The 26,361-nt window shown below is 31.6% G+C and overlaps 1 protein-coding gene across 1 annotated transcript; it reads left to right on the top strand.

Annotated features, from left to right (window-relative positions):
* The first annotated feature begins 20,944 nt into the window (after positions 1-20,944).
* On the top strand, positions 20,945-24,958 carry LOC123207690 (zinc finger BED domain-containing protein RICESLEEPER 1-like). The gene is made up of 5 exons (XM_044625161.1): positions 20,945-21,066; positions 21,135-21,275; positions 22,651-22,731; positions 22,847-22,909; positions 23,196-24,958. The coding sequence occupies exons 1-5, from the start codon at positions 21,022-21,024 to the stop codon at positions 24,912-24,914; spliced, it is 2,049 nt and encodes a 682-aa protein (XP_044481096.1). The 5' UTR covers positions 20,945-21,021; the 3' UTR covers positions 24,915-24,958.
* Positions 24,959-26,361: the final 1,403 nt, after the last annotated feature.

Here is a 26,361-nt window from a genome sequence, read left to right as displayed (position 1 = left end):
AACCCACCCAGACAAAAATCAACTAAGCCAAAAAGGCTAGCTAACAGCGTAGGTGGTTGCACTTAAATGGAGGTATTGAAAACTCAAATAAAAAAAGAAAGAAAGAGAGTTTCACATCTAATAAACTTAAGTAAAATGAGTGGTATATAAGTATGTGGATTGAACCTTAACACAAACCAATTGGTTTTGTGTAATATGAATTTCAATTTTCACACTTGTAAGCTTAATATATATTTTCGATAGTTGTAGTTGTCTTTTCCAAGCAAGAAGCTAATAGGAAGCTAGGAGGCTTTCATATGTAAATGAAAAGGCAAAAGATTTTTGTATGCATTTGATTTTAAACGAGCTGATCTGGAATGGTGTAATCTATGGTTAAGCTTATTTATGTTCAACGGCTGAATTCAATTTTGCAACTAAACACCAACTCAATTCTAGTTTTAACTGAAAATCAGTGGTTGGCCAATCAGATTTTTTCCTATTGTATTTCAAGAGCAAATTGAATCATCTTTGATGCATGTTAAGGTTTAGAACACAGTGATGAACTTGTATTATTTCTTTTATTTTTTTGTTACAAATTTAAAATTTTCAAAATGAACATAAAGCTCTAATAGTGGAGTATACTAAAAGGAAACAAATTTTAAAGGTGGCAAAGCTTTCTAGGAGCAAACATTCTAAAGAGCAAAGTGTTTATAAGCCCCAGATTCCTAATATAGCCTAGTGTCCAGAACATTTAATGCCATTGAAAGAATGGGAGGATTCATTTCTTGCTGACTTTTCAAAGCTATGTTAGGTTTGTTTCTTAGTCGCCAATTTGCATTACAACATCATAGTCGACAAAGTGTTTATGTGACAGCAACTCTACCAACTCCTTAGCTTCAAAATACTAGAGTTGGAAATTATCTAATCTAAAGTTATTATTGAGAAGTGTAATTTTGATAAGAGAAAATGACTATTTATAAGCACATTCTCCTCTTTTTGAGTAATCAAACATGAAAAAACTGATTGTTTGTCTGGAGAATGCTGTCTGAAGAAATGAGTAAGGGTCTGGTTGGCCCTTGAGAGAATTAAGGAGCAGAAAAGTACCTTATAAAATGTTTTATGGGAGAATAGGTACCAGTTACCTTATCAGATGTCGAGTCGACAAAATCAAATGACGAGGAGGATACCATTTCAGGCCATCGATTTTCTTTCTAGGCACCCTCCATTGGGTCTTCGTAGTCCTCCACCGTTAGTTCTTAGATCCCCTATGTTTGTATGGCAACTACCCCAGCTTGGGTTTCCTCTTCCTGTGTGGCTAGCCCCCAGGTCTCCGCCGCATCCATCCAATTATGGATTTTCCCATCATGAGGCTCTCGACCACTTATCCTCCCGAACATGCATGGTTGTTCATCCTTACATTGAAGAAATTTCATGCGCTCAACACAAAATGACCATTTTTCCCATTGTAAGACACGAACAAGCATCCACACTTGTGATGAATGACCGTTCATACATTTCAACAACATATTCTTAATTAAATCAAATAATTTCATAGGAAGACTAAAATATCTTTGGGCATACTTGTGCATATTACAAGTTGTATAGAAGCCTATTCCACGAAAGAAGATTTTGAGAAGTGTGACTACAAGCATACTTTGTTTATTAAGAAAAGAAAAGAAGACAAAGTTTTAATTGTAAGTTTGTATATTGATGATCTCATTTTTACTGGAAATGATGAATTCACATTTACAGAGTTTAAAAGTTCTATGAAGCATCAGTTCGACATGATGGATCTTGGTAAGATAAGGTATTTTCTTCGTCTCAAAGTCCTACAAAGATCAGATGGCGCTTTTATCAATTAAAAGATGTATGCATTGGAGGTGTTGCAAAGGTTTGGAATGGATAAAAGTAATTCTGTTCAAAATCTGATTGTCCCTGACTTTAAGATCATGAAGGATGAAGGTGGAATTAAGGAGGACAAGATTTACTATAAACAAGTGGTAGTTAGTCTAATGTAACTTGCTACTACTTGACCGGACATGATGTTTGTGGTGAGTCTCATTAGTAAGTATATGAAGATCCAACTGAGCTTCATCTACAGGCAGTGAAAAGGGTGTTGAGATATTTGAAGGAACAACTAAGTCTGGAATTTTTTATAGGAAATGAGGGGGTGATGAACTTATTGCTTATACCAGCAGTGATTATATTGGGAGATTTAAAAGATAGAAAGAGCTCATCAGGTTATGCGTTTAAATTAAGTTTATGAGCAGTATTTTGGTTTTAAAAAAAACTAGTAATAAGTCTGTCTATCTACCATAGAGACAAAGTTTATTGCTACAACCTCATGTGCATGCCAAGCAATATGGCTAAAAAGGGTATTGGGACAGATGGATCAAAAGCAAGACAAGTCAACTATTATTCGTTGTGACAGTAGCTTTGGTATCAAACTTTCAAAGAACCCAGTAATGCATGGTCATAGTAAACACATAGATGTGTGTTTCCATCTTCTAACTATTGGGAGTTTGTTCTGAATATGATATATAAACTGAGTGCTTGTAGCATTCAATTTAAATGAGGAATTGTTAGGTTTGCTTTGGTAGTTAGTCTCCACTCAGTCAATAGATTCCTATTATACAGGGATACTTGTTTGTTTGATCTAGTTTTACTACGTTATGTAAGGCTATATGTATTAGCTGAAATTGATCTTTAATAAACAAATTGATTTCTTCTAAATTTTTAATCTTTTTCATAAGAATGAATCTTCTAGTTCCTAATAGTTGTTAGATAGAGTTTCTCACTTAAACTACTTTTAAAATAGAATATAACGGATGAAGTGAGTTACTAAAATCATACATCTTTTCAATATAAGATTTTTGCTAATAGGCTTGGAAAAATGGTCTCTCATAAAACCTCCACTCCGATCATATCCGAATTTCATTATTGTTCACAATTGGTGGGTGGGTCCAAACCTGTCAATTTCCTATACGTTAACAAATGAAAATAAAAAGCTGAGAGTTTGTGGACTTGGGATCCTGATTGTCTATTCTTTCAAACGAACAAGGTCAACAATTCTCTTGACTTCAAAGAAACAAAGGAAGAAACCAAACTCTTATGCTTTTAGCGGATCGAATATCCGACTATTCGGATTCATTGTCCTTGTACATTCAACACTTCTCCTATAATATAATAATAATATCTTCCTCCCCTCCCTACCACTTTATAATAAATTGAACTTTTGTATGAAATATTTAAAAAAAAAATTCCTATAATGACTATTCGAATCCCTTATCCGAAATTGGACAAGCCAACATCATATTTCAAAAGTCCTTTAACTGATCTTTTTGTTCGAATATCCGACAACTTTCCTATAAATAAAAGATGCAACCCAAATCTTGAAGCACACCAACCAATCCAAGATGTCCATTCCAGGGAGTATCAAAGCTCTGTTTGCTTCAATCATGGCCTTCATCATTTCGCAAATCCCTCAAACGTCAGACCCATCACAGACATCATCTTCCTCTTTTGTCGACTTAGAATCGCAAGCAGTTTCCGCACCTCAACAGAATGGAAACCAGTTTCGGCAGAACTGGCAAGATGCTGCTATAGCATTTTGCTTTACAACAGCACTTGAAATAGCTCTCCTCTTTGCACAAATTCAATCCAAGCTCCCTGTTTCCTTTCATATTCTCTCTTTCGCTATCTTTCTTATCTTTCTTCTTCTGATTGTTGCAAACATCATTGGCCGAGATTTCGCAACCGTGACTCAAGTGTTAAAGCTAGTTTCGATCATTCTTGTTGCCACGACCGTTGTTTTCACTATCGCCATTCCATTTCCTCTGATCCTCAAGTGTATCACCTGGGCTCTGTATGTGATCTCTTTGTTAATGATTTTGATTTCCAAATATTACTTTTAATTACTTGCTAGTTGTATCAGCTTTATCATTCAAGTTTCTTATTGTTCTAATTGTCATGTACCTCTGATGAGATGTTGGATACACAGAGTAATAAGACGATGCAATATTATTTCCTCTGTTTCCATGATAACGGATTTAGTAAGATCACAATTATCCTCAGGTATATTTGATTTTATATTTTGTCAGTTGTGGAGGAAGAGACAGATGTTGAAAGTGAGGGAAAGCGGATATCTAAGTTCGAATCCGCAATCTGTAGTGAAGAGTGTGGATAACTTAGTAACAGCCTTCTAAAATTCCAACCAGATTAGGTGAATCACATCGTGTTGCAATTCAACACTATATACCATCAAACTATAATTCTGTTTAGGATTTAAACCTAATTCATCTAATAAGAACATACACTATATATCACTCAGTTACATCTCATTTGGTACAGCTTCTCATGTGAAATCAGTTCTTTAATTTCAACGCTCATATCAAAGTTGAAGAGACTAAAAGGAAAATGATATTTCGGATTCGAAGTCGAATATATCCACATGCATTGAGTTTTGACATGAGGCGTATACGAAATAAAGTAAATTAAAAAATAAACAAACTGAGATCTTGGAACAAAGTGATTTTATATTCAGATTTAGGACCCACCATTTTCTTGCAAAACAGGAGAAAGAAGGCAAAAAATTTGTAAGAGGGAAGGATCCTACCATATTGGTTTGATATTTCATTAGATGAATAAATGTCTTTCTGTTAAACTCATAACGACCTCAAAAACTCTACGATGCCCTTCAATTCTTAACGACTAAAGATTACCTCTAATTAATTTTATATATGTCTTTTTAATAATTAAGATACTGGAAATTTACTTGGTGTTGTATGGTAAAATTTCTCATTAACCAAACTCATCGAAATAACAGCTAAAAGAATATTAGTAATTAGTCAACATTAAATTACCTGATCAGCCACCAGGTGCATCACCTACTTGCAAATAAGTTTAAAGTGAGGACATAAGTCTCTTCATTTAGAGACAATGAGGATGATGCATCTTGGCAGTTTAATTCTTCAATATCTATATTTCATTTTTTGTTATAGTGAAAAGCAATCACTTTCTATTAAATTAGGATTATGTAATCAATATAATTATCTTATTTTTATATGTAATATTTTGTGTCTCAAACTATAAGGGCATATCTATAATTTTGCGTTAAAGAGTACATTAGTCATTTCAATGTTTAAGCAAGGGCAGTCTGGTCATTTGTATTTTCACTTTTTTGAAGTATGAACTCTCTCTTTCACTGTGATTGCATAAAGGCACTGTATGTTCTTCTTCTCTGCCTTGCATTTGTTGGATTTGTGCTAGGTTTTGGCTCTTGAGTTTGATCAATGGCGTCTTTCCAATGAAGTCAGGTGTTCTTTGACTTTGTTTTACCTTGTATATGTTTTTTTATATTGTGTGGTTGTACAAATGTTGAAAGTCGTGTGTTTGTGTTCTTGTAATTGAACTTGATAAATAGTGGATTCGACTAAAGGAACACCTCTACCTTGAATATAGGATTTCTTTACGGAATCCAAATCAAGTATATCATGTTGTTATTGTTTCTTCTTTTTTGCTCTAATATTGCTCGTATCGAAATATCTTAGGGTTCAAATCTATAACAAGTGGTATCAGAGTCACTAAAGATTTTTCTATCTATGTTCTTTGACATGTTTTTTTCATTATATTTGGTTGTTTAGTTTATATCTTGAGATGTGTTATAAACTTGTGTTCTTTAGTATGTTTTGCTAAAATATACTTGCTAAATCTCTTGATATATTTGAATATTTTCAAAAATAATGTGTTCTTGTTACTGGTACACTATTTTCTTGCTATTGTTGTTCTTCTTTTGGTCTCTGTAGAATTAAAAAAACTGAAAGAAAAAGAAAGAGATCATAATGAGGTCCTCTAGAGTAAAAATAGAGCAATTTACTAGTAAAAATTACTTTAACATTTGGAGGAAAAAAATAAGGGCAGTTTTGGTGCATTAAAAATGTGGAAAGGCCTTGGAAGGACTTAATGCTTTACCTTCTGATATGACATACTCTCAGAAGGCCAAGGTACTTGAAACTACGTATGGCTTGTTTATTTTACATATTTCTAATAATGTTTTAAGACAAGTGGATAATGTTAATACTGTTGCAAAATTATGGTTGAAACTTGTGTCTCTTTATATGACCAAATCTTTGACTAATAAAATTTATTTGAAAGAGCAACTTTTTGGTTTAAAAATGGATCCTAGACAAACTTTGGAAGAAAATTTAGATGAGTTCAATAAGATTACAATCAATCTTGCTAATATAGAAGAAAATTTTTTTTGATGAAAATCAAGTTATCATTATTCTAAACTCATTACCTAAAACCTTTAAGGATGTAAAAGCTACTATTAAATATAGTAGAGAGTCTCTTTCTTTGGAAGAAGTTTTAGGGGCTCTTAAGTCTAAAGATATATAAATGAAGATAGAAAAGAAAGCCATAGGTGAAGGTTTGCAAGTTAAGGGCAAAAAAAAAAAAAAACTCAGTATAGAGATAAAAGGAATAATAAATCTAAACCTAGGCCTAAAAGAGTTTGTTGGAATTGTCATAAGAAAGGTCATATGAAAAATAATTGACCTAAAATGAAGAAAATGAATTTTGCTCTAATAATGATAAACATGAATCTATTTGATGGATATGACAATGTTGAAGTGTTGGCTTTATCTGAGGGGTTGTCAAGGGAAGAATAGGTTATGGATTCGAGATACACCTATCACATGACACCTAGAGAAGATTGGTTTTTACATTTAAAACATGTAAATAGGGGAAAAGTCTTAATGGGTAATGCTGATTCATCTGAGGTTACTGGTATAGGTGCAATAAAACTGAAACTTGTTGATGGTTCTATTAAAATTCTTAAGGATGTCAAATTAGTCCCCAAATTAGGTAAAAACATAATATCTTTATATTTGTTAGATTCCAATGGTTATTCTTATAAGTCTCATAAAGGTGTGCTTAGGATAATGAAAGAAGTTTTAGTTTTATGAGAGCTAAATTGATGAATCGGTTATACATCTTGGAGGGAACAATTGTAGGTGACTTAATGTCCTCTAAAGCTAATAAGTTCGATGAAATTAAGTGGTGGCATAAAAAGCTAAGACACATTAGTAGTTTGGGCTTGCAAGAACTTTGTAAACAAAACTTGATCAATTCTAACAAAATTTCTACATTGGAGTTTTGTGAGAATTATGTCTTTAGGAAGTCTTAAAGGCTAAAGTTTACTGCTACTACTCACAAATAAAAAAATATTCTTAATTATGTGCATTCAGATCTGTAGGGTTTTCCTTAAGTACCTAATTCTCTGTCTAATGCTCATTATTTTTTAACCTTTATAGATGATTTTTCAAGAAGAGTATGAGTTTATTTCTTAAAAAATAAAGATCAAGCTTTTGAATTTTACAAAGAATGGAAAAATCTTGTTGAAAATCAAACTAATAAAAAATTAAAAGTTTAAAGAACAGACAATGTTCTTAAATTCTATAATAGCTAATTTGCTGAATTCTGTAAACATTTTGGAATCTTGAGACGTAGAACCTATATAGACATTCCTCAATAGAATGGTCTTACAGAAATGATGAATAGAACCATTCTGAATAAGGTAAGATGCATGTTGGTTGACTTGAGATTGAGTAAGAAATTTTGGGCTGAAGTAGTTATTACTGCTTACTATTTGATCAATAGATCACCTTCTTCTGCTATTAATTTTAAAACTCCTATTGAATTGTGGTCTGGTAGACCACCTAAGTTAAATCACTTGAGACCTTTTGGATGTCTTGCCTATATCCATGTGAATTAGGGTAAGTTGAACCCTAGAGTTTTAAGAGTTATTTTCTTAGGATACCCTTTAAGGACTAAGGGTTATAAAGTCCGATTAATTGATGAATTACAATGTGTGATTAGTAGGGATGTTGTGTTTAATGATTTTTTTTTTTTTTATAAAGATCTATTTATTTCTAACCAATCTTAATCTAAACAAGTTCATATTTAGATGGAGAACTCTGACTTGGGTAAGCTTGATAGTCTTGAGTCAAGTGATGGACCTAGTTTAGGCTTAGATCCAATTCATGCTTCAAAGTATGAAGATAGGGGTTTGAACTAATAACCATCACAAAGTCAGAGTCAAATTAGTTTAGACAATAATGTGCATTTTGATCTTTTTGATTATTAATTTGCTAGAGATAGGTCTAAAAGATCTATTAAACTGTCATTTAGATATGCTCAAATAGATTTCATATCACATGCATTTAATATAGGTGATTGTATTAAATTAAATGAACATATAAATTTCAAACAAGACTATATGAGTAAGCGTAAAAATGAATGGTTAGATGCCATGCAAGCTAAAATAAATTCCCTACATAAAAATAACACATGGATTCTTGTTAAAAAACCTGTAAATAAAAAAAAAAAAGGCTATAAATAGGTTTTTAAAAGAAAACTTGTTGTTCCAAGCTTTGAAAATGGAAGGTTTAAGGCTAGAGTTATTGTGAAAGGTTTTTCCCAAGTAGAAAGAATTGACTATCATGAAATTTTTTCACCTGTAGTTAAATATACATCAATAAAACTTATTTTATCTATTATAGCGTTATTTGATTTAGAACTTGAATAGCTAAATGTTACTACTATTTTTCTTCATGGTAATTTAGAAGAGCAGATATTGATAGAGCAACCAAAGGGTTTTGTGAAACCTAGATTTGAAGATATGATTTGCCTGCTAAAAAGATCATGTTTAAAACAAGCACTAAGATAGTGATATAAAAAGGTAATGTGATTTAGATTATGCTATAGATTTAGACAAAAGGAAGTCTCTAACTAGATATATTTTCGCTTTGGTGATAATGGGATAAGTTGAAAGAGTTGTCTTCTGCATATTGTTACTTTGTCTATAACATAAGTTGAGTATGTTACACTAACAGAAGCTATTAAGGAAGCTAAAGGGTATAACAAAAGAGTCGGGGTTGAGTTGTGGTACTCTTGTGATATATTGTAACTATCAAAGTGCAATGCATCTATCCAGAAATAGTATTTTTTTTTATGAAAGAACAAAACATATAGATGTTAGGTTGCATTTTATAAAGGAAGTTTTGTCTAATGGTCAGGTAATTCTGAAGAAAATTGCTTTAGAGATCAATCCTACTGATATTTTGACAAAAGCTATTCCAATAAACGAGTTTAGGATTGCCTTAGACTTGTTGTATATTGGAAATGTATAAATTGTTTTTGTATAAGTGTTTTTCTTGGTTGATTTCATGGTTTTTAGTCTTATAGTTTTCAACAAGGTGGAGTTTGTAATATTTTGTCTCAAACTATAAGGGCATATTTGTAATTCTGTGTTAAAGAGTGCATTAATCATTTCAGTGTTTAAGTAAGGGCACTCTAGTCATTTGCATTTTCACTTTTTTGACTAAAGTATAAAGTCTCTCTTTCACCATGTATTGCATCAAGAGAAGAAGGGCACTGTATATTCTTCTTCTCTACCTTGCATTTGTTGGAGCATGCTAGGGTTTTCGCTCTTAAGTTCGATCAATGATATCTCTCTAGTGAAGTTAAGTCCTCTTTGATTTTGTTTTACTCTGTATATGGTTTTGTATACTGTGTGGTTGTATAAAAGTTAAAAAGAGTCATGTGTTTATATTCTTATAATAGAACTTGATAAATAGTGGATTCAACCAAAAGAATGCCTCTATCTTAGATGTATGATTTCTTTACAAAATTTGAACCAAGTATATCGTGTTATTATTATTTTTTTCTTTTTCACTCTGATGTTACACGAATCAAAATATCTTGGGGTTCGAATCTACAATATCATAAAATCATAATTATATGCATTTAATGATGACATAAATAATATAACTGTAAACGTAGACTCTCAAGTAGCTAGTTAAACCACATTTAAAATATCCTTGTCATCATAATCTCTTACACAAAGTCACAACCTCAGTTCAACTATTCATTATCTCTTGCATAAGATCACACATCTAATTTCACATGCCTCTTGTTGGGATAAATATTCATATAAAAAATTGGAAGTAATTTGCTTAATGCTACAATTGAAAGACTTGGGGTAAAACTCTAGTGATTTAGTGAGAGTACACCAATCAATTGAAGATGTGGAAATAGTCTTTAATAAAATTATAGTTGTTGCTGGTCATGACCCAGAAACCACCAGTTACGTTTGGTGGCCCAGGAATGCCCAACTTCTAAATAAATCTAGTACACTATTAAAGGATCATGCAACCCATACAAGATTAATCATATTTTGGGCCAGAGTGAAAAACCTATTTGAAGTGGCTCGTTTGGTACCCAAAATACCCAATGTATGAAACAGGAATAATTTTACTCCCCCACCAGACAACCTCGGAGAAAGTTATAGTAGCCTTTGCATACCTCATACTAGAGTATTTCACTTATGTATAAATTAACCTCCTAGCCATGGTAGTTAGCCTAATACATAAAATCCTATAGTCATTTTTGAAATAGGAAAAACACCCATAAAGTGCACAGTCCATAGGTTTATATATTGTAAAAGGAAAGGAATACGTCAGACTTAATGGTGCAAATATTTAGAATTTAACCCTAAACCCTCTAGCTTTTAATGTCAAATACACATGCGCACGCATGGAAGAAAATTCTATACTAAGTGTCAAAAGTTTTAGATAAATTGGTGCGTCTTACTATTAGTTTATTGTGTTTAATGAGTTAACTTTTTTCTTTTTATTTTTTGAAGCTTGGCCAATAAGTAAGATGTCATTTTCTTTTTTAGCAATTTGATTATTTCTGATTGTTTGGTCAATAAGTGAGTATTTTTATGACATATTGTTGTAAGCTTAATGCTATAAATTCAACATATATACGATGTAATTTGATTACATGCTTCAATCATTCATTGTTCTTCTCCTTTTGTTAAGAAATTTCTATTTTACCTTTTTAAATGGTATGAGAGCACTTGGCTTAAAGGTCTTTGTATTATATTTTCCGTTCACTCTTCTTGTCTATGAAGTTGGTTCTTATTGGAGAAGACTGAAAGTTGGTAGAAGGAAATTCTTGTTTGATGATATGGCCGTGATTGGTGGAGAAAATGGTTCTAGTACACAAAATGCACTATAACGAATATTTTGTTTAAAGGCTAAATATTTAAGAATAATTTTAATTTCTTCTATAATGTTATTTTTATGGACGAAATTTTGCCCCTGAATGATTATTTTAGCGGATAAAATTCTTATTTCTTTTCCCAAAATTTAGGATTCATTTTTATTGACATTTTTAGTTTTGTAACAGAATAATAATTTTACGGATGATTTTATTTTTGTTTCAAAACGATAATTTTAGAAGACAAAATTTTAATTTCATTACAAACACTTAAAATTTATTTTTAGGGTTAATTTTAGTTTTGTTTCAGAATGATAATTTTATAAACAAATTTATTTTTGTCTTAAAATGATAACTTTCGTCCCTCAAAACATAAAATTCATTTTCAGGGGCATGTTTGGTTTCATCCCAAACTAATATTTTTAAGGAATGAAATTTTAGTTTCATCTCAATTTTGAAGATAAAAATTTTAAGGACAATTTTAGTTTCATCCTATAATGATAATTTTAGAGAATGAAATTCTAAATTCATCCACCAAAGCTTAACATTAAAGTTTAGGGACATTTTAATTTCGTTGAAAGTAATATTTTTTAGATACAAAATTTTAATTTCGTCCATCAAAACTTAACACTTAATTTTGTGGACAAATTTTTTGGGATTATTTTAGTTTTAAGTTGTGCTACTAGATTTAAGCTTCCAAATGATTTTGCCTAAGTTCAATTCTAGTTCCACTCAAGTTTATGATTCGAATTCATGGATTAGATTTGTTACTCGGATTCATGATTCAAATTTATGACTTACTGATAAAACAACGTTATTTTGTCTAATAATTTTTAATTAATTATTGATTAATTATAATTATTTAATATTTTGACCAGGATGTATTAGCCTCACAGGACTTATCCGACAACCTATAGCACGACCTACGAAACTTGTAACCTAACATGGACCATTTTTTCCGTACCAGGTCAATGCTAGCCCCAATTGACATCTCTAATATGAATGAAACAATATCATTTCCCTCTTTCATTTCTTTCTCCCTTCCCTGATGACGACGACCATTTGAAGACGAGACAAAAAACCTACAATAATCTCCAACAAACGAATCTTCATCTCTGTTGACAAAGAGACAACATTTCTTTATTGACGGAGATGGAGATTCATCTACTAGAGATGGTTGTTGACCCTCTATTTCGTCTTCAGATGGTTGTTGTTGCCGAAGAGGAGAGAAAAAAAACCTTGGAATTTGGATGTGAAATTGTCACTTTTCAAAACTTGAAAACTTTAGATGAGAGAATTGTGAGACTTTTAAATCTATAGAGGAAAATATGATAAAACTTTAATTTTTTAAATTTTTTAATAAATGATGATTTTACCCCTAACCGTAACTAAGATTTTTAACAAAAATTGGGTCATGAGTGAGTCTTTAAATTTTTGAAACCTCTTAGGTGTGTTTTTGTTTTTATATTAAAACTTGGGAGGGAAATAGTGCTTTGGCCTTGATTAAATGCCATAAAATAAATTCCATTAAATGTCTTTTTTAATTGTAGCTATATAGTATTATTTAATGTTCAATCAGAATACACTGGTATAAAATCCCATTTTCTTAGAAGTTCTTTTACTTTATGTCTGTCAATGTTCTACCTTCTAAAGGTTTAGTTTGATTGTTGGTGTGTTGAAAATTAGAAGTTTTCACAATCAATCTCAAATTATTAATCTTAAGTGGATGGAGGAAGTTTTTTCCAACTGATATATGGTAGCTTCTTCAATTGGAGAAGCTAAAATCCGAATTCTAATCCAATAGAATTTAATCAATTAATAAAGGAGTTGGAGGGAGCACTACCCAGCAACCAAACTCATTTCTTTGCATTCTTTAATTTAATCAAATAACATCCCACTCGGATCATGTCCGAATTCTATTAATTTTACAACAATTTCCAATTGGTGGGTCCAAATTAACCTGTCAATTTCTTACAAATGAAAACTAAAACCTTGAGAGTTGGGACTTGGGATCCTGATTATCTATTGATTCTTTCAAATAAACAAGCAAAGGTCAACAATTCTATTCCGTTTCTCTCTCCTGATTGTACTTACCTGGAAGAAGCCAAACTGTCTAGGTTTTAGCAGATCGGATTACGGACTATTCGGAAGCATTGACCTTGTACGGTCGACACTTCCTACCACTTCTTAACCGGATATTTAAATTTGGATTCTAATTTTTTAATAAATTGGACATTTTGCATTGTCCTTGTACAAATTAATGTTTTCCCAAAAACCGACCTTATAAACTTAACATTCTGCATTCAATAGCTATTAATTGCTTCCAATTAATGTTTAATTTAGTTATTAAACTTAACATCATTTTCTTTTCCAATGTCGATTGTAACTTTTTTGATGACTCATTTTCAGATTAAAACAAGATTCAATCACAAACCAACACAAAGTCTTGGTTGAACTGCAGTTCCATACAGTCCAATCCAATGGCTAATGACCATTAGACTATCACTTGGAGCTTTTGCCATCAACAGGTCCCGATCAGACCGGTTCCAATCCAAGTTTCCAAATGTTGCCTTTCACATCATTGATTTTATCTTACATAAGTAAGAGAAATCCAAATATTTTATCGGATCGAATATCCGACTATTCGAAAGCCTTGTCAGAAATGGGACAGAAGCCCACATCATAGTCAAAAAGTCCTGTAAATGATCTTTTGTTCCGAATATCCGACAACTTCCTATAAAAGATGCAACCCAAATCTTGAACACACCAACAAATTCAAAATGCCCATTGCAGGGAGTATCAAAGCTCTCTTTACTAAAATCACCAGCTTCATCAATTCCCAAATCCCTCAAACATCAGACCCATTACACACACCATCTTCCTCTTCTATCGACTTAGAATCGCAAGCAGTCGTTGTACCTCAGCACAACGGCAACCAGTTTCTGCAGGAGCAGTGGCAAGATGTTGTTATGGAATTTTGCTTTACCTCAGCAGTTGAAATAGCTCTTCTGTTTGCAAAGATTCAATCCCAGCTCCCTGTTTCATTTCTTATTCTCTCTTTCGCCATCTTTCTTATCTTTCTTCTTCTGATTGTTGCAAAAATCATTGGCCGAGATTTCACAACCCTGACTCAAGTGTTAGAGCAAGTTTCAGTCATTCTTGCTGCCACGACCGTTGTTTTCACCATCGCCATTCCATTTCCGCTGATCCTCAAGTGTATCAGCTGGGCCCTGTATGCCATCTCCTTGTTAATCATTTTGATTTCCAAATATTACTTTTAATTACTTGTTATTCGTATGAACTTTCTCATTCAAGTTTCTTCTTCTTGTAATTTTCATGTACCTCTCTGAAGATATGTGACTGGATACCGTTTATAATATTTCCTCTGTGTTCTGTATTCCTAATAAGATGATGCAATAATATTTCCTCAGTTTCCACAATAACAGATTTAGTAGTACCATGACAATTCTCCAGGCATGTTTAGTTATTTTATTATATATTTTGTCATTCGTGGAGGCAGCGAAAGGAAAAGTGGATATCTGAACGGACAATGATATTTCGGATTCAAAGTCGGATTGAGTTTGGGATGAGGTGTATTCAAAATAAATAAATAAATAAACTCAGATCTTGGACCAAACTGATTATATATTCAGATTTAGGACCCACCATTTTCGTGCAAACTGGAGTGAGAAAGCAAAAAACATACAAGAGAGTCGGATCCTACCAAGTTAGCTTAATATATAGGGAAAATGACTATGTCCCACCTATTTTTTACGTCTATCTCAAACCTATATTTACGAAGGATGAAAAATCCCTTTTTTCACCCATGACCAAACTATCGTCCAATTTTTCAGTTAGAAACAAGGGCAAAATTGGTATTTTACTGTTTGTAGAAAAAGTTATAAAATTTATTACTTTTCACACCCTTAGGTTTTAAAAACTAATATTTCACCTTTACCTAAAGTTTTTAAACTTTGAAAACTAACATTTTCACCCCCAAACCTAGGGTTTCCATATTTTTCAAAACACAGCCCCCCATAACTTTCAAAAATAGCAGTTTCATCCCCATTCTTTAACTTCATCTTCCAATGTCATCACCGGCCTCTTCTTTCTCTTAGTACGACGACGGTGGTGTGATGAAGAGATCTTCATCTCCTCGTCGCACGGTGCGACAAAGAGACGAAGATCTCTTCGTCGCACAATGCGACAAAGAGACGAAGATCTTTTCGTCGCACAATGCGACAAAGAGACAGAGATCTCTTCGTCGCACCACTGTGCGACGAAGAGGTCTCTCTTCGTCGCTCCACTAGACAGCAAAGGATGACGTTTCGTTGTCCTTTGTCGCTCATCGCATTGTCGAGACGTGACGACGAAGGACGACGAAACATCTGTTCTTCCAAATCTGGACGACACTTCATCGTCCAGATCTGGGCAACGAAGGGACGTCCTTCGTCGTCCTTTGTAGTCAGAGATAGGAAATCGATAGAATACATCGGCCATCGTTAGTGGTCGGAGAAGGGAGCAAACTCTAGGGCTGAAATCTAAACTTTTTAAACTTTGAGGATGAGTTGAGTTGTTAGTTTTTAAAACCTGGAGGGGGAAATGGTGAAATTTAAAAATTTTAAGGTTTTAAACAGTAAAATACCGAGTTTACCCCTATCCTTAACTGAAAAATTAGACGGTAGCTTAGTTATGGGTGGGAAAAAGAGTTTTTTATCTTTCATGAGTATAAGTTTGAGATACTTCTAAAAAATGCGTGGGAAATAGTCCTTTTCCCTTATATATAATTAAAAGTCTTCGGTGCAAACTCATGAGGACCTCAAAAAACTCCGTAGGACTCACAAATCCTTTGGGTCAAAGTTGGAAACATTTAGTTGGATATCCGAGTCCGACATTGTTCAATTTTTGTTCTAGGGAAGGATTCATCAACTATAGCTTGGATTGGGATGGAGAAAGGGTGATGGCGCCAACAATCAGAGTGCAACAGGGAAGAGGAAATATAGTGGTACAAAAGATATATTTGTGATAATTTATTGAGTTTTGCCTTCTTTGTATTGTTTTTTTTCTTTAAATAATACATATTTAGTCTCATTATACCTCTTTCCATCTTGGTGTCAACTTTGTTTAAATAATAATTTTTTCTCCTAATGCCAATGTTTGCCAAGTAAATTGGATCTCCTAACAAAAATTATTACATCTGTCACTTTAAATGACTACAACAGTGGAATTCATGCATTGAAAACCTTAAAACATAATGCAAAACAACAATTATCATTTAATCCTCTCATTGTAGCTACTAAAAATACCATTTACCCTTAAACAAAGTTTTCCTTGTACAATTTTATTGTGCCCACAAAAAGCCTAAGGAAAAATTTTTAACTTTTACCCCTTTTGTCAAAATTCTATTGGTATAGGGCTAGATTTGAAGTACACTTGTTTAAGTTTGATATGGACTTTACTCAAATGAATCTAAACCTAAGGTAAAATATATTAAATTTTTTTTTTAAACGGCACCATACAAGTTACAATGGAATCAAATTCGAGCGAACGAGTTTGGTAAGCCAGAACCAAGTTTAGTTTGTCAACATGAATCCGAGTCTTATGTGTGTCGAATACGAACTCTTGATTCATGAAGCAAGTTAAACAAAAATGAGTTATTCTCTAGGCTCGCAAAGCTCGAGCTGAACCCCCGAAAACAAACTTTACCTGGTTCGGTTCAACTAAAATCTAGTGCTAGGCATAATCATACCTACTTGGGAAATGATGTCTAGAAATTCTCATGATTTTTTGTACCAAAAAATAAACTACAACTCTTCCTAAATCACTTTTTTTTTTTTCTAGTATTGAGTCAATTTTTATACTAATATTGAATCAATTTTTTGACTACTAGAACATTTATAAACTAAAATTTCTAAACCCATGCCCAAAATGGAAAACACAATCCCAAAGCAATGAACAGTTTTGAAAAGTGATGATTTTGAGCCAAAGTTTCTCTACCTTGGTTATACACTTAGTTTGAATTATTGAATATGGTCGACTTTGATTTTTTTTTTTTAAAAAACCCATCTATATATTAAGGCAAATTTGTCTAATCCTAACTATATTCATTTAACCCTAAGCATATATTAAGGCAAATTATCTTGAAGATTATAATAACCTTAAAAAATTATTACTATATTTGATAAAAATGAGCATTATATTTGGTTAGATATATAAAAAAAATACTAAAATATAATTTTACTTAAATGTTCTTAGGTATAATTATTTTAAAATATATTTTATATTACTTGTTATATTAATTAAAAGTAAGAGTATTTTAGTCTTAAAAAAATTAATAAATAAGAATAAAATTATAATAAAATCAAGATTATTTTAGTAATCTTTTAAAATTTATGATAGATTTGGTAATCTGAGTACCACCTACATTACTTATCACATCATCATTGATAATTTAATATTATTGTAATATTTTATTATTGACAAACACCAAACAAGATAATACAAATAATAAAAGATAGATTACCAAGATAATTAGACTTAACAAATCATGTCATAAAGTCGTGTTTGTATCATGTTAGTTTAGGTTTCATGTCAGAGACCTTCAACTCCAACCAAACCTAAATTAGAATTGTGTCAAAATTTTTTAATTCTAACACAATCCTTAAATATACAAATTGATTTAATCTGACCCAATTGACTTAAAATTATCTATTATTTTCACTCTTCACAATATTTTTACTATTTTAGTTTTTTCACCAAATTACTTCAATCTACTTTTATAAAACACACATTATAACATTTTGTCTTGTTTACAATTGTTTTAAAAATTACATATTAAAATCTTTAAAGCACATCAATAATCTAACTAATCAAATTATATTCTCACTACTTAAATAATAAAATAAAATATTTAAATAAAATTAAAAAATAATATGAGTAATTACAATTATATAAAAATACAATTATATGTAATATGTCAAGATTTTAACTACTGTTGATATTATCTTTCAACATTTTTATAATTTATCCATAACAAATTATATTAAAATAACATTTCTCTAAAATAACTTAATTCGGATCGTATTAGGTTACTTTCATGTGAGTTATACTAGTACCTGATTTAATTTCAACTCATATAGGGGTTGACTTGAAATAATTTTGTGTCAAAAAAACTTAATTCTAATCTCTTTTTTTTTGTATGTCTTATCGGATTAATAAGTTGTATTAAAAATTGTCAATTCTAAAGGTAATCTTCCGTTACTGCAAATCAAATGGCCCAAAGAGTATTGACTAATTTAATATACTTCCTCAAAAGTAGCTATTTTTATTAACAATAAAACTATATATACCCATTTTTGATACATAATTTATGTACACAGATGATGTGTTATCATGTGATTGGATATTTCTTTATCATATGATGATATATATTTTAAAATTACCTAATTATATGATAACATATCACTGTATATATGAATTATGTACTAAAAATAGATACACATAACATTGCTCTTTTATTAATTCCTCTTTTAAACATAAATTAGTTTTGTGTGAAAATTTGGGCGGGCCGAAATCTCCATGTTGCCTATTCCGTTGCTGGTGCTTGAAAGCTCCACAGTTCTGTGCCTTGTGCCTGGAAGGTCCCACGTGCACCTCCGGGCAATATCCAAAACCCTTACATGGCATTGGAAATGTCTCTCTCTCTAGCTTTTCTCCTAAGATCCAATACAGGAACAAGAAATCGCTTCTTTTCCCTCTCTGAATACGGGCGAGGAAAATCTGCATCACCAAATCTACAAAGTTTAGAGGAACTACAAAACTAACATGCTTAAATCGGATAACGAAGTTAGTAATTTTAAAATTTTCATTTTTCAATAACAAATATCAGTTCCCACAACAGCAAACACTAAACTTATCTAGATTTCGGACATGGTTTCGGTTCCATTTCTTTAAGAGGTGGAACCAAAACCAACTCCACAAAATTAGGTCCAAAACTTACTCAAGATAGACGAATTCTTGATAAAAATTGAAACCGAGAGCTTGGTACCTGTTGTTTCTGTTTCAATTCAGCTTTTTCTCATCCTTAGTTAGGATTATATTCGAATCAAATCAAACTCGAGTTTAACTTGATTTAAATAGAGTTAGACTCAAATTTGTCAAACTTGTTTTGAAGTTGTTTGAGTTTCGACCCTACCCTAGTTATAATCCCATCAAATTTTTGTTTCATAATTTTATTTTAAATAAATAAAATTATATTTTTGTTATAGAATATTTGCCTTTTTTAATTTTGTACATTTCTTACACTTTTAAAGAATATTTCATTAAAGCCGTTTAACATAAATTGTTTTTTGGGCTAAGCGTTTAACATAAAATTCTTGCATGGGGCCAAACCTTACAAGCCCTTATGAGTAGGGCTGGATTAGCCTTTACACAAAATCCAACTCGGATTAGATTGCAAAAACCAATTAAAATCGAATTGAATCATTTTTTAATTTATAAATTAGATTGAATTAAACATTTTTAAACTTAAGTTTAATTGAGTTTTAAAAAGAATCAATACTTTTAGTTTAAACTTGACTTAAATTTGAGTTAAATAAATTCAAACTGAATTAAATTGAGTTAAGTTAGCTTTCAAAACCTAGTTAATTTGGTTACGCTACAACCCAATGCAAGAGCGAGTTTGAACCACCAGTAGGCCTAGGCTTGGGTCATAAACGGCCCGTTTTACAGGCTTTATAAGGCTTATGTTAGGCGAGAAAAATGCATTGAAACTGGTGAAACGAAATACTTAACAACTTCCATTAATCCATCACCGTGGTGGTATTTAAATAATGTGCACTAATCAGATAATCAGTTTTATTTCAAATTTTATACTTAGGCCAAGTGACCATTTCCCATCCAAGGTTTGATACTAATCTAGTTTCCACCTGTTAACATTTAAAAATTTAAAAATTTATCTATTTATTAAATTTTTTTATTATTATTATTAAAGATAAATTCATTATTTAAAAAGTTTATTTCTATCCCTTAATTTCTTATTTTTTAGGTTTAAAAATGGATTTTTTCTCTCTAATTCTAGGATTTTAACTTTTACATTTTTTCCATATATAGTTGCCCTCTACTTTTTGAAATATCATAGTTTCAACCCTCTTCAATTTCAGTTTTTGATTGTTGTTGGAGTGCTTCTCCTCCGTTGTCGATGTGCTTCTTCTCTAAGACCGATCCGTTAACGTCCTTCTCCCTCTCATGGTGACTCTTGTAAGGGAAAAATGGGGTTGAAAAGGAGTGAAATATCTCACTTAATTTTGGTCGGACCTACTCGATCTTAGTGGATGGTAGCAGTAAGAAATTGAGAAGTAGGTGCTCGACAACAATGCAAAGGGGAAGAAAAATTGTGTTTGGAGGTTGCTCGAAAGGAATGAACTCGTCGAAGATTGATACTAGGCTTGACAATGGCTCAACCTTTGGCAAAGTTGTGGCTAGAGATGGAGGGGACAACGTCGGAAACGTAGTAACAATTGAAATAAGAGATTGGGGTGTGTATCGATAATATTTCAAAACCTTGGGGTGGTTAAGTAGAGAAATATGTGGGGGGTTTTGAAAATTTGCCTAGAAACCTAGGATATTGGGCGAAATAGCAAGTTTTGAAACCTGAAGAAAAAGGGGTTATGTAGAGGAAAAAAATAGTTTTCTAAAACTTAAGGTATAACCCAAAATATGAGTTTAAATTACATTTTTAAATATCAATTTTACCCCTAATTGTAATAATAAAATTTAATAAATGGCCGGGTATTTGAATGTTTAATAGTTAGTAGGGTGAGAATTGTTCGCATCAAACCTTGGGTGGGAATTAGTCATTTGGCCTTTTATTTAATGGAAAGGAAATAACTTGTCTGCCACCATTAAAGCTCAAAGTAACCCTACTTCCTATGCTTACACTGAAGCCTCTCTCTCTGGTTTTCTTTTTCAATAGCCATGGAATCAATATCCTTTGGATCTGATCCTCGTTTTTACTTTCAAGTTAAGTATTTGTTTTCTCATTCATGTTAAATCGATGTTTCTTTCTAATACCTGTTTAATATCTGTAGGTGGGAAAGATAAAAATCAGTAAGGGGATGAAATGTTTGCAAGATTTGGTACACTGGTGCAAAAACAACTTGACTCCAGAAAGTGCTGGAATCCTTCATGAATCCATCGCCTATCTTCAATCTCTTCAACGACAAGCACAGGTAATCTTACCTACTGTCCGTCATGTTTAAAGCTGGTTTTGTGGTTTTGGTATTCTATTCAAGTACACTTATTTAAAATATTAGCATCTGGGTCCTTAGATTGAACTGAAATTGTTCAAGTCTGAAGAACAAAATACCACTAAGTGTTTCTTGGCTAATGTCTCCTTCCTTGCTAGCTTTACTTGGTTGCTTTAAATGTGTTTCAAATGAGTCTGTCATTCAGCTTGATTTTACAGTTCTTGTATTGGGTATTAGGTGATAGAGTTTATCTATATTGGCAGTAAATCATTGATATAAAAGAACAAAATGGCAATTTTAGAACTACTCTAAATGAATTGATCGATAGCTGCATGGCTTTGATTTGGTGTGGAAGATTAGTAACTATGGGCTAAAAAGGATAAAGATGATATACTTGATGTTTACAAACAAGAAAAGGATAAACTTCGTGGATATTTTGAAAACTTCCATCTTGTTTAACTTTAGCTTTTAAGGTGTTTTCCACTAAGGACTCTTCCTTTTCATATTTGGCTATTAAAGTTGGATTTAGTGATGACAGTTGGGAATAGAAGGCCAGGTTTATTTGTTTGGAAGAAGTTTTTTAAGATTAATATGAAAAAGACTGAAGAGTTCTTTCGAGAATTTTAACATTGACAAAAAGATATGCTCTATATATTTCAGCGATTAAAGCAGTGCCGAAATTAATAGGATCAACAACATTTTTAAACAAGGTTCACTTCCTTTCATTTGGAACTTTGTGCCAGTTTTTCTTTACTAAAGCATATTTAACATCATGTAATATGGGGTGGATGGTACACAATTTTAGATAAAGCAAGCGAGCTTGTGGGCTACATCAGGTCTTCAACAAATGGTAATAAGTTCCAATCTTCTGTTAAAAATGGTCTGTTCATGGACCAAAAACAAACTTCTCAAAGTTTTCCTCCAGAACTGTATGAAAATGTGTATTTGCTTGAGTGGGTGATTGGATATAGAGAAGTGTTTTGTGAACTGGGGCATATGAATACAAATTTCAACTCAATAATTTTTACAAAAGAGGATTGGGATAAGACAATTGCATTGCACCACATTCCGAAAGTTGTAAAAGCTGCTTTTCGTAGCTTGTATAATGACAAATACAGATTCATTTTTCTCCTTTTTTTTTTTTTAATTGTTGTCTACAATCTGTTATAGTTCTTCATTGTTAAGTACCTTGAACTTCTGATCACCACAATAAAAAATCTCTGCATATATTTCCTATTAAAGAAAGACAAAATGAAAATAAAAATTGGGTCCTATGGTACGATTCAATCAGTTGATGTTTTCATTCCTCCTTTGTTCAATCTGAACTGACATAGCTTCTTCTATTAAATATGTGAAGGAAATTGAATCTGTAGCACAACAGAGAGGAGCAGCACCTGCATCTTTCAATGTCAATGGAACAAATCTACATCGTGGGCAGGTTCCTTAAGGATACTGTTCATTAATGTTCTGTTAGGAATAGTTTATCAGATTTTATATTAACCCATGAGGAATAACACTTAACAATTTTTTTTTTCCTAATTGAAAACGCAAAGGTGGTTGAATCTTTAGCACAGCAGGGGGAAGCATTTGTATCTAATTCCTACATCAATGGACAGGTATGTATTTCTCTCTCACTCTCTGGATTGCATAATAATAATAATGTTTTAGTGAAAATGTTTTTCATGATTGATATATATATATTGCATCAATTAAAGAAAAATAAATATATTCAGTAATTTGCTAGTTGGGTGTTCATGTTAAATAGAAAAACAAATAATATATAGTAATTTGCATTTTGTTGTTTATTAGGTGTAGATTTGTTTATATGGTAACAGGAAATTACTCATAAGAGAACAAAATACCAACTTTGAACTTACTCTAAATCAAGGGATTGATATGCAGATGAACCATAAAGGGGACAACTCATCATGTTTTAAGCGAAAAAGGTGGTCAAACGTTTGGGAGGATTTCACAAAGTATGTAGGCAAAGATGAGAAGGAATGGACTAAATGTAAACATTGTAAGAAAGAGTTTGTAGGATCAAGTAAGAGTGGAACCGCATATCATGATAATCATCTAAAAAGTTGCCTAGGTTTGAGAAATCCAGGTGGATTAGGAGATAAAGCAAAAGAGATAAGTTTGATTGATCGAGAACTGAATGACTCTGATTTGCTGCGAAAGATTATTAAGTATGGGCTGAATGGTATAAAGGATGATATACTTAATATTTATGAACAAGAAAAAGATAAGTTGCACAAATATTTAGATAAACTCCCAGGTTGTGTTAATGTAACAATTGAAGACTTGTTGATCGACAACTTTTATGTTTATTTTGCGACAGTCTGGTATATTGATGATAATTGGGAATTGAAGAAGTTGATTTTTCATTTCGAGAATGATGATGCAAAGAAGGGGATTATTCATTTGGAGAATGGTTATATTGATACCATGGGAGGCTTAAATGAAAATTCTCTAAAGCATTTTTTTCATGTTTGGAACATAGACAAAAAAATTCTGTCTATGGATGTTGACTGTACTTGTGAATTTGACGAAAACAAGGTTGACAAGTGGCTTAATGAAAGAGCTTCACTTCCTTTTATTAGGAATTATTGTAAATGTTATGTTTTCTTACTGCAATTTGAAGAAAAAGTTATATCTGAGGTGTCGAAAAATGATATTTTCATGAAACTGAGGAATCTTGAAAACTACTACATAACATCATCAAACAAATATATGTTTGAATTAGCGGCAAAAAAAGTTGAGTCCCTGGGTAAAAAAGCAACTTTTACATTTCATCATAGGTTTAGTGTGTATTTCGATCTGCTTGTTTTGGTAATGGGAAATAAAGAAGCATTTTGTGAGTTGGAGCATACAGATTATGATTTCAAGTGCATCGATTTTGATTGGGATGATGCAACTTCACTGCACAGCTTTTGGGTAGTGTTAAAAGATATGGAAAATGATATAGGAAAGCTGATGGATTCTGAATCTAAATTGGCAAATGAGTGTTTCCCTATAGTTTATGATTTTTTTTCAAAAATGCTACGGTTCAAAAAAACTGAAAATCGGTACCTTCGCCATGCTGCATTACTTTGCAGAGAATATATTGATGAATATTGCAGCAACTCAAAGCTGTTATATGTAATCACAGTGATTCTGGATCCAAGATTTAAACTGGATATTGTAGAACATTTCTACAAAGAAATTTATGATGATGAGACAGACTTACACTTTAAGAAAATCTTTGATAGTGTTACAAATATTTACAATGAATATGCAAAGGATGTCAAGTTGAAGGGGAGAGCATATGCATTTTCACAGCATGCAAATGTGGTTGCTTTGACAAAATCAGAATTTGACCGCTATTTGACAGATTCCAAGGTTCCTTTGTATGAAGAGTTTGATATACTAGAATGGTGGCGTGTGAATTCTCCTACTTATCCAACTCTAGCTATGATGGCTCATGACTTCTTATCAATACCAATTGCTAAGCGTGATCGATTGGATTCTTCTTCTTTGGAGGATGAAATTGAAGATATTTATACTAGTAAGTTGGATGTTGAGCTAAAATGTGGTTTGGTATGTTTAAAAGTTTGGTTGAACGACCATGTAAATATATAATGAAGTTGTTGAAATGATAATATATGTTTTTTTTTTTTTCCCCATTTAAGAAATTTCCCTTTCAACATAATAACTATGAAATTAAAATTTAATATAAGTATGTCTTTTAAAAATAACTAGGCTTTTGTGGGATATCTTTTACTGTAAGGTTAAGATGGTTGGATTTAAGTGGGTTGTGGTATAGAAATATCAGTTTATTAGCATATGTATAGCTCATGTCTTTTTTCTCGAGCCAACTCTTGTTATTGAGCCAATTCAATACAGGCAAATGGGCAGGGAGCTGTCCGGTAATTGTGTTTATGAGCTTGGCTGAAAATCATCCAAATGAGAGAAAAAGGAAAAGCCTGTTGTGGAAACAAATGATTAGGGCTATATGCAAGCACTGTTCATGAAAGTAAGTATAATGGAAAACCTGAGTCAATTGCATTTCTTCCACAATATTTTCATGTAAAAATAATCTGATAAACTATTATATATAAATTGCAAGAATGGAATTATAATTATTTTATCAACACGCTTTTTTTTTCTATAAATTAAAAACTTAAATGGAAAAATATTTTAAAAAATAAAAAGCCAGAAGACATCTTCCCCCACGACAACCACCAAGCAATCACCACAACGGTCAATCGCCCACAAACACCAAAATTCGTATAAAAATGAAAGAAGAAAAAAAAAAAATGCTCAGGAAAATGCTGGTCAAAGACTATGGAGTCTTGGCTACAAAATCTTCGTATAATTTTATAGTTTGTACGCCATGATATATTAATTTGTCATGATTTCGTACAACTGTATTTTAGCCGTAAAATATCATATCAAGTGATGAATACATAATTAAGTATAATCCTTCGAAATAAATATAATGGTTTTGATAAAATTAATACTAAGGTGTCTTAATTTGCGAATAACTCATGTATAGAAGTGTGTATAATTTAGTTCAAATCATAAAATTAAAATGAACCACTTAAAAATTATAATTTGGTTTGATTTAGTATATAAAATGTTTTAGTTTGAGTTAATAATTTTTTGAAAAATGGTTTTTAGTTTGGAAGATTTTCAAACCAAACCACCCTGTAAACTTTTTATTTTAAAAATAAATATATATTATTATATTTGACACAAAATTTTCAATAAATAATTAGGTATACAATATGTTTTTCTGATTTTTTTTGTCGTTATCTTTACATATTTATTGTATATATATTTCATATTTATTTTTTAAATTTATATTATGTTATAGAAAACTATAATTCAATTAATTTTATTAAATAATATATATTTAGAAATGAATGATTTTAACAAGTTTGAATTGTAATCCAAATTAAATCAAACTGTATTTTTTCAATTTAGTTTGGTTTACTTTATAAATTTTTTAAACTATTTTTTCAGTATGGTTTAAAAAACTTTTAAATTATACTAAATTGGATTGTATACTGTCCTAACTCTATGT

Source organism: Mangifera indica, unplaced genomic scaffold, assembly GCF_011075055.1.
Source record: "Mangifera indica cultivar Alphonso unplaced genomic scaffold, CATAS_Mindica_2.1 Un_0094, whole genome shotgun sequence".
Lineage (NCBI taxonomy): Eukaryota > Viridiplantae > Streptophyta > Magnoliopsida > Sapindales > Anacardiaceae > Mangifera > Mangifera indica.
The sequence above is the reverse complement of the archived record's forward strand: the minus strand, read 5'-3'. Positions and strand labels throughout refer to the sequence as shown.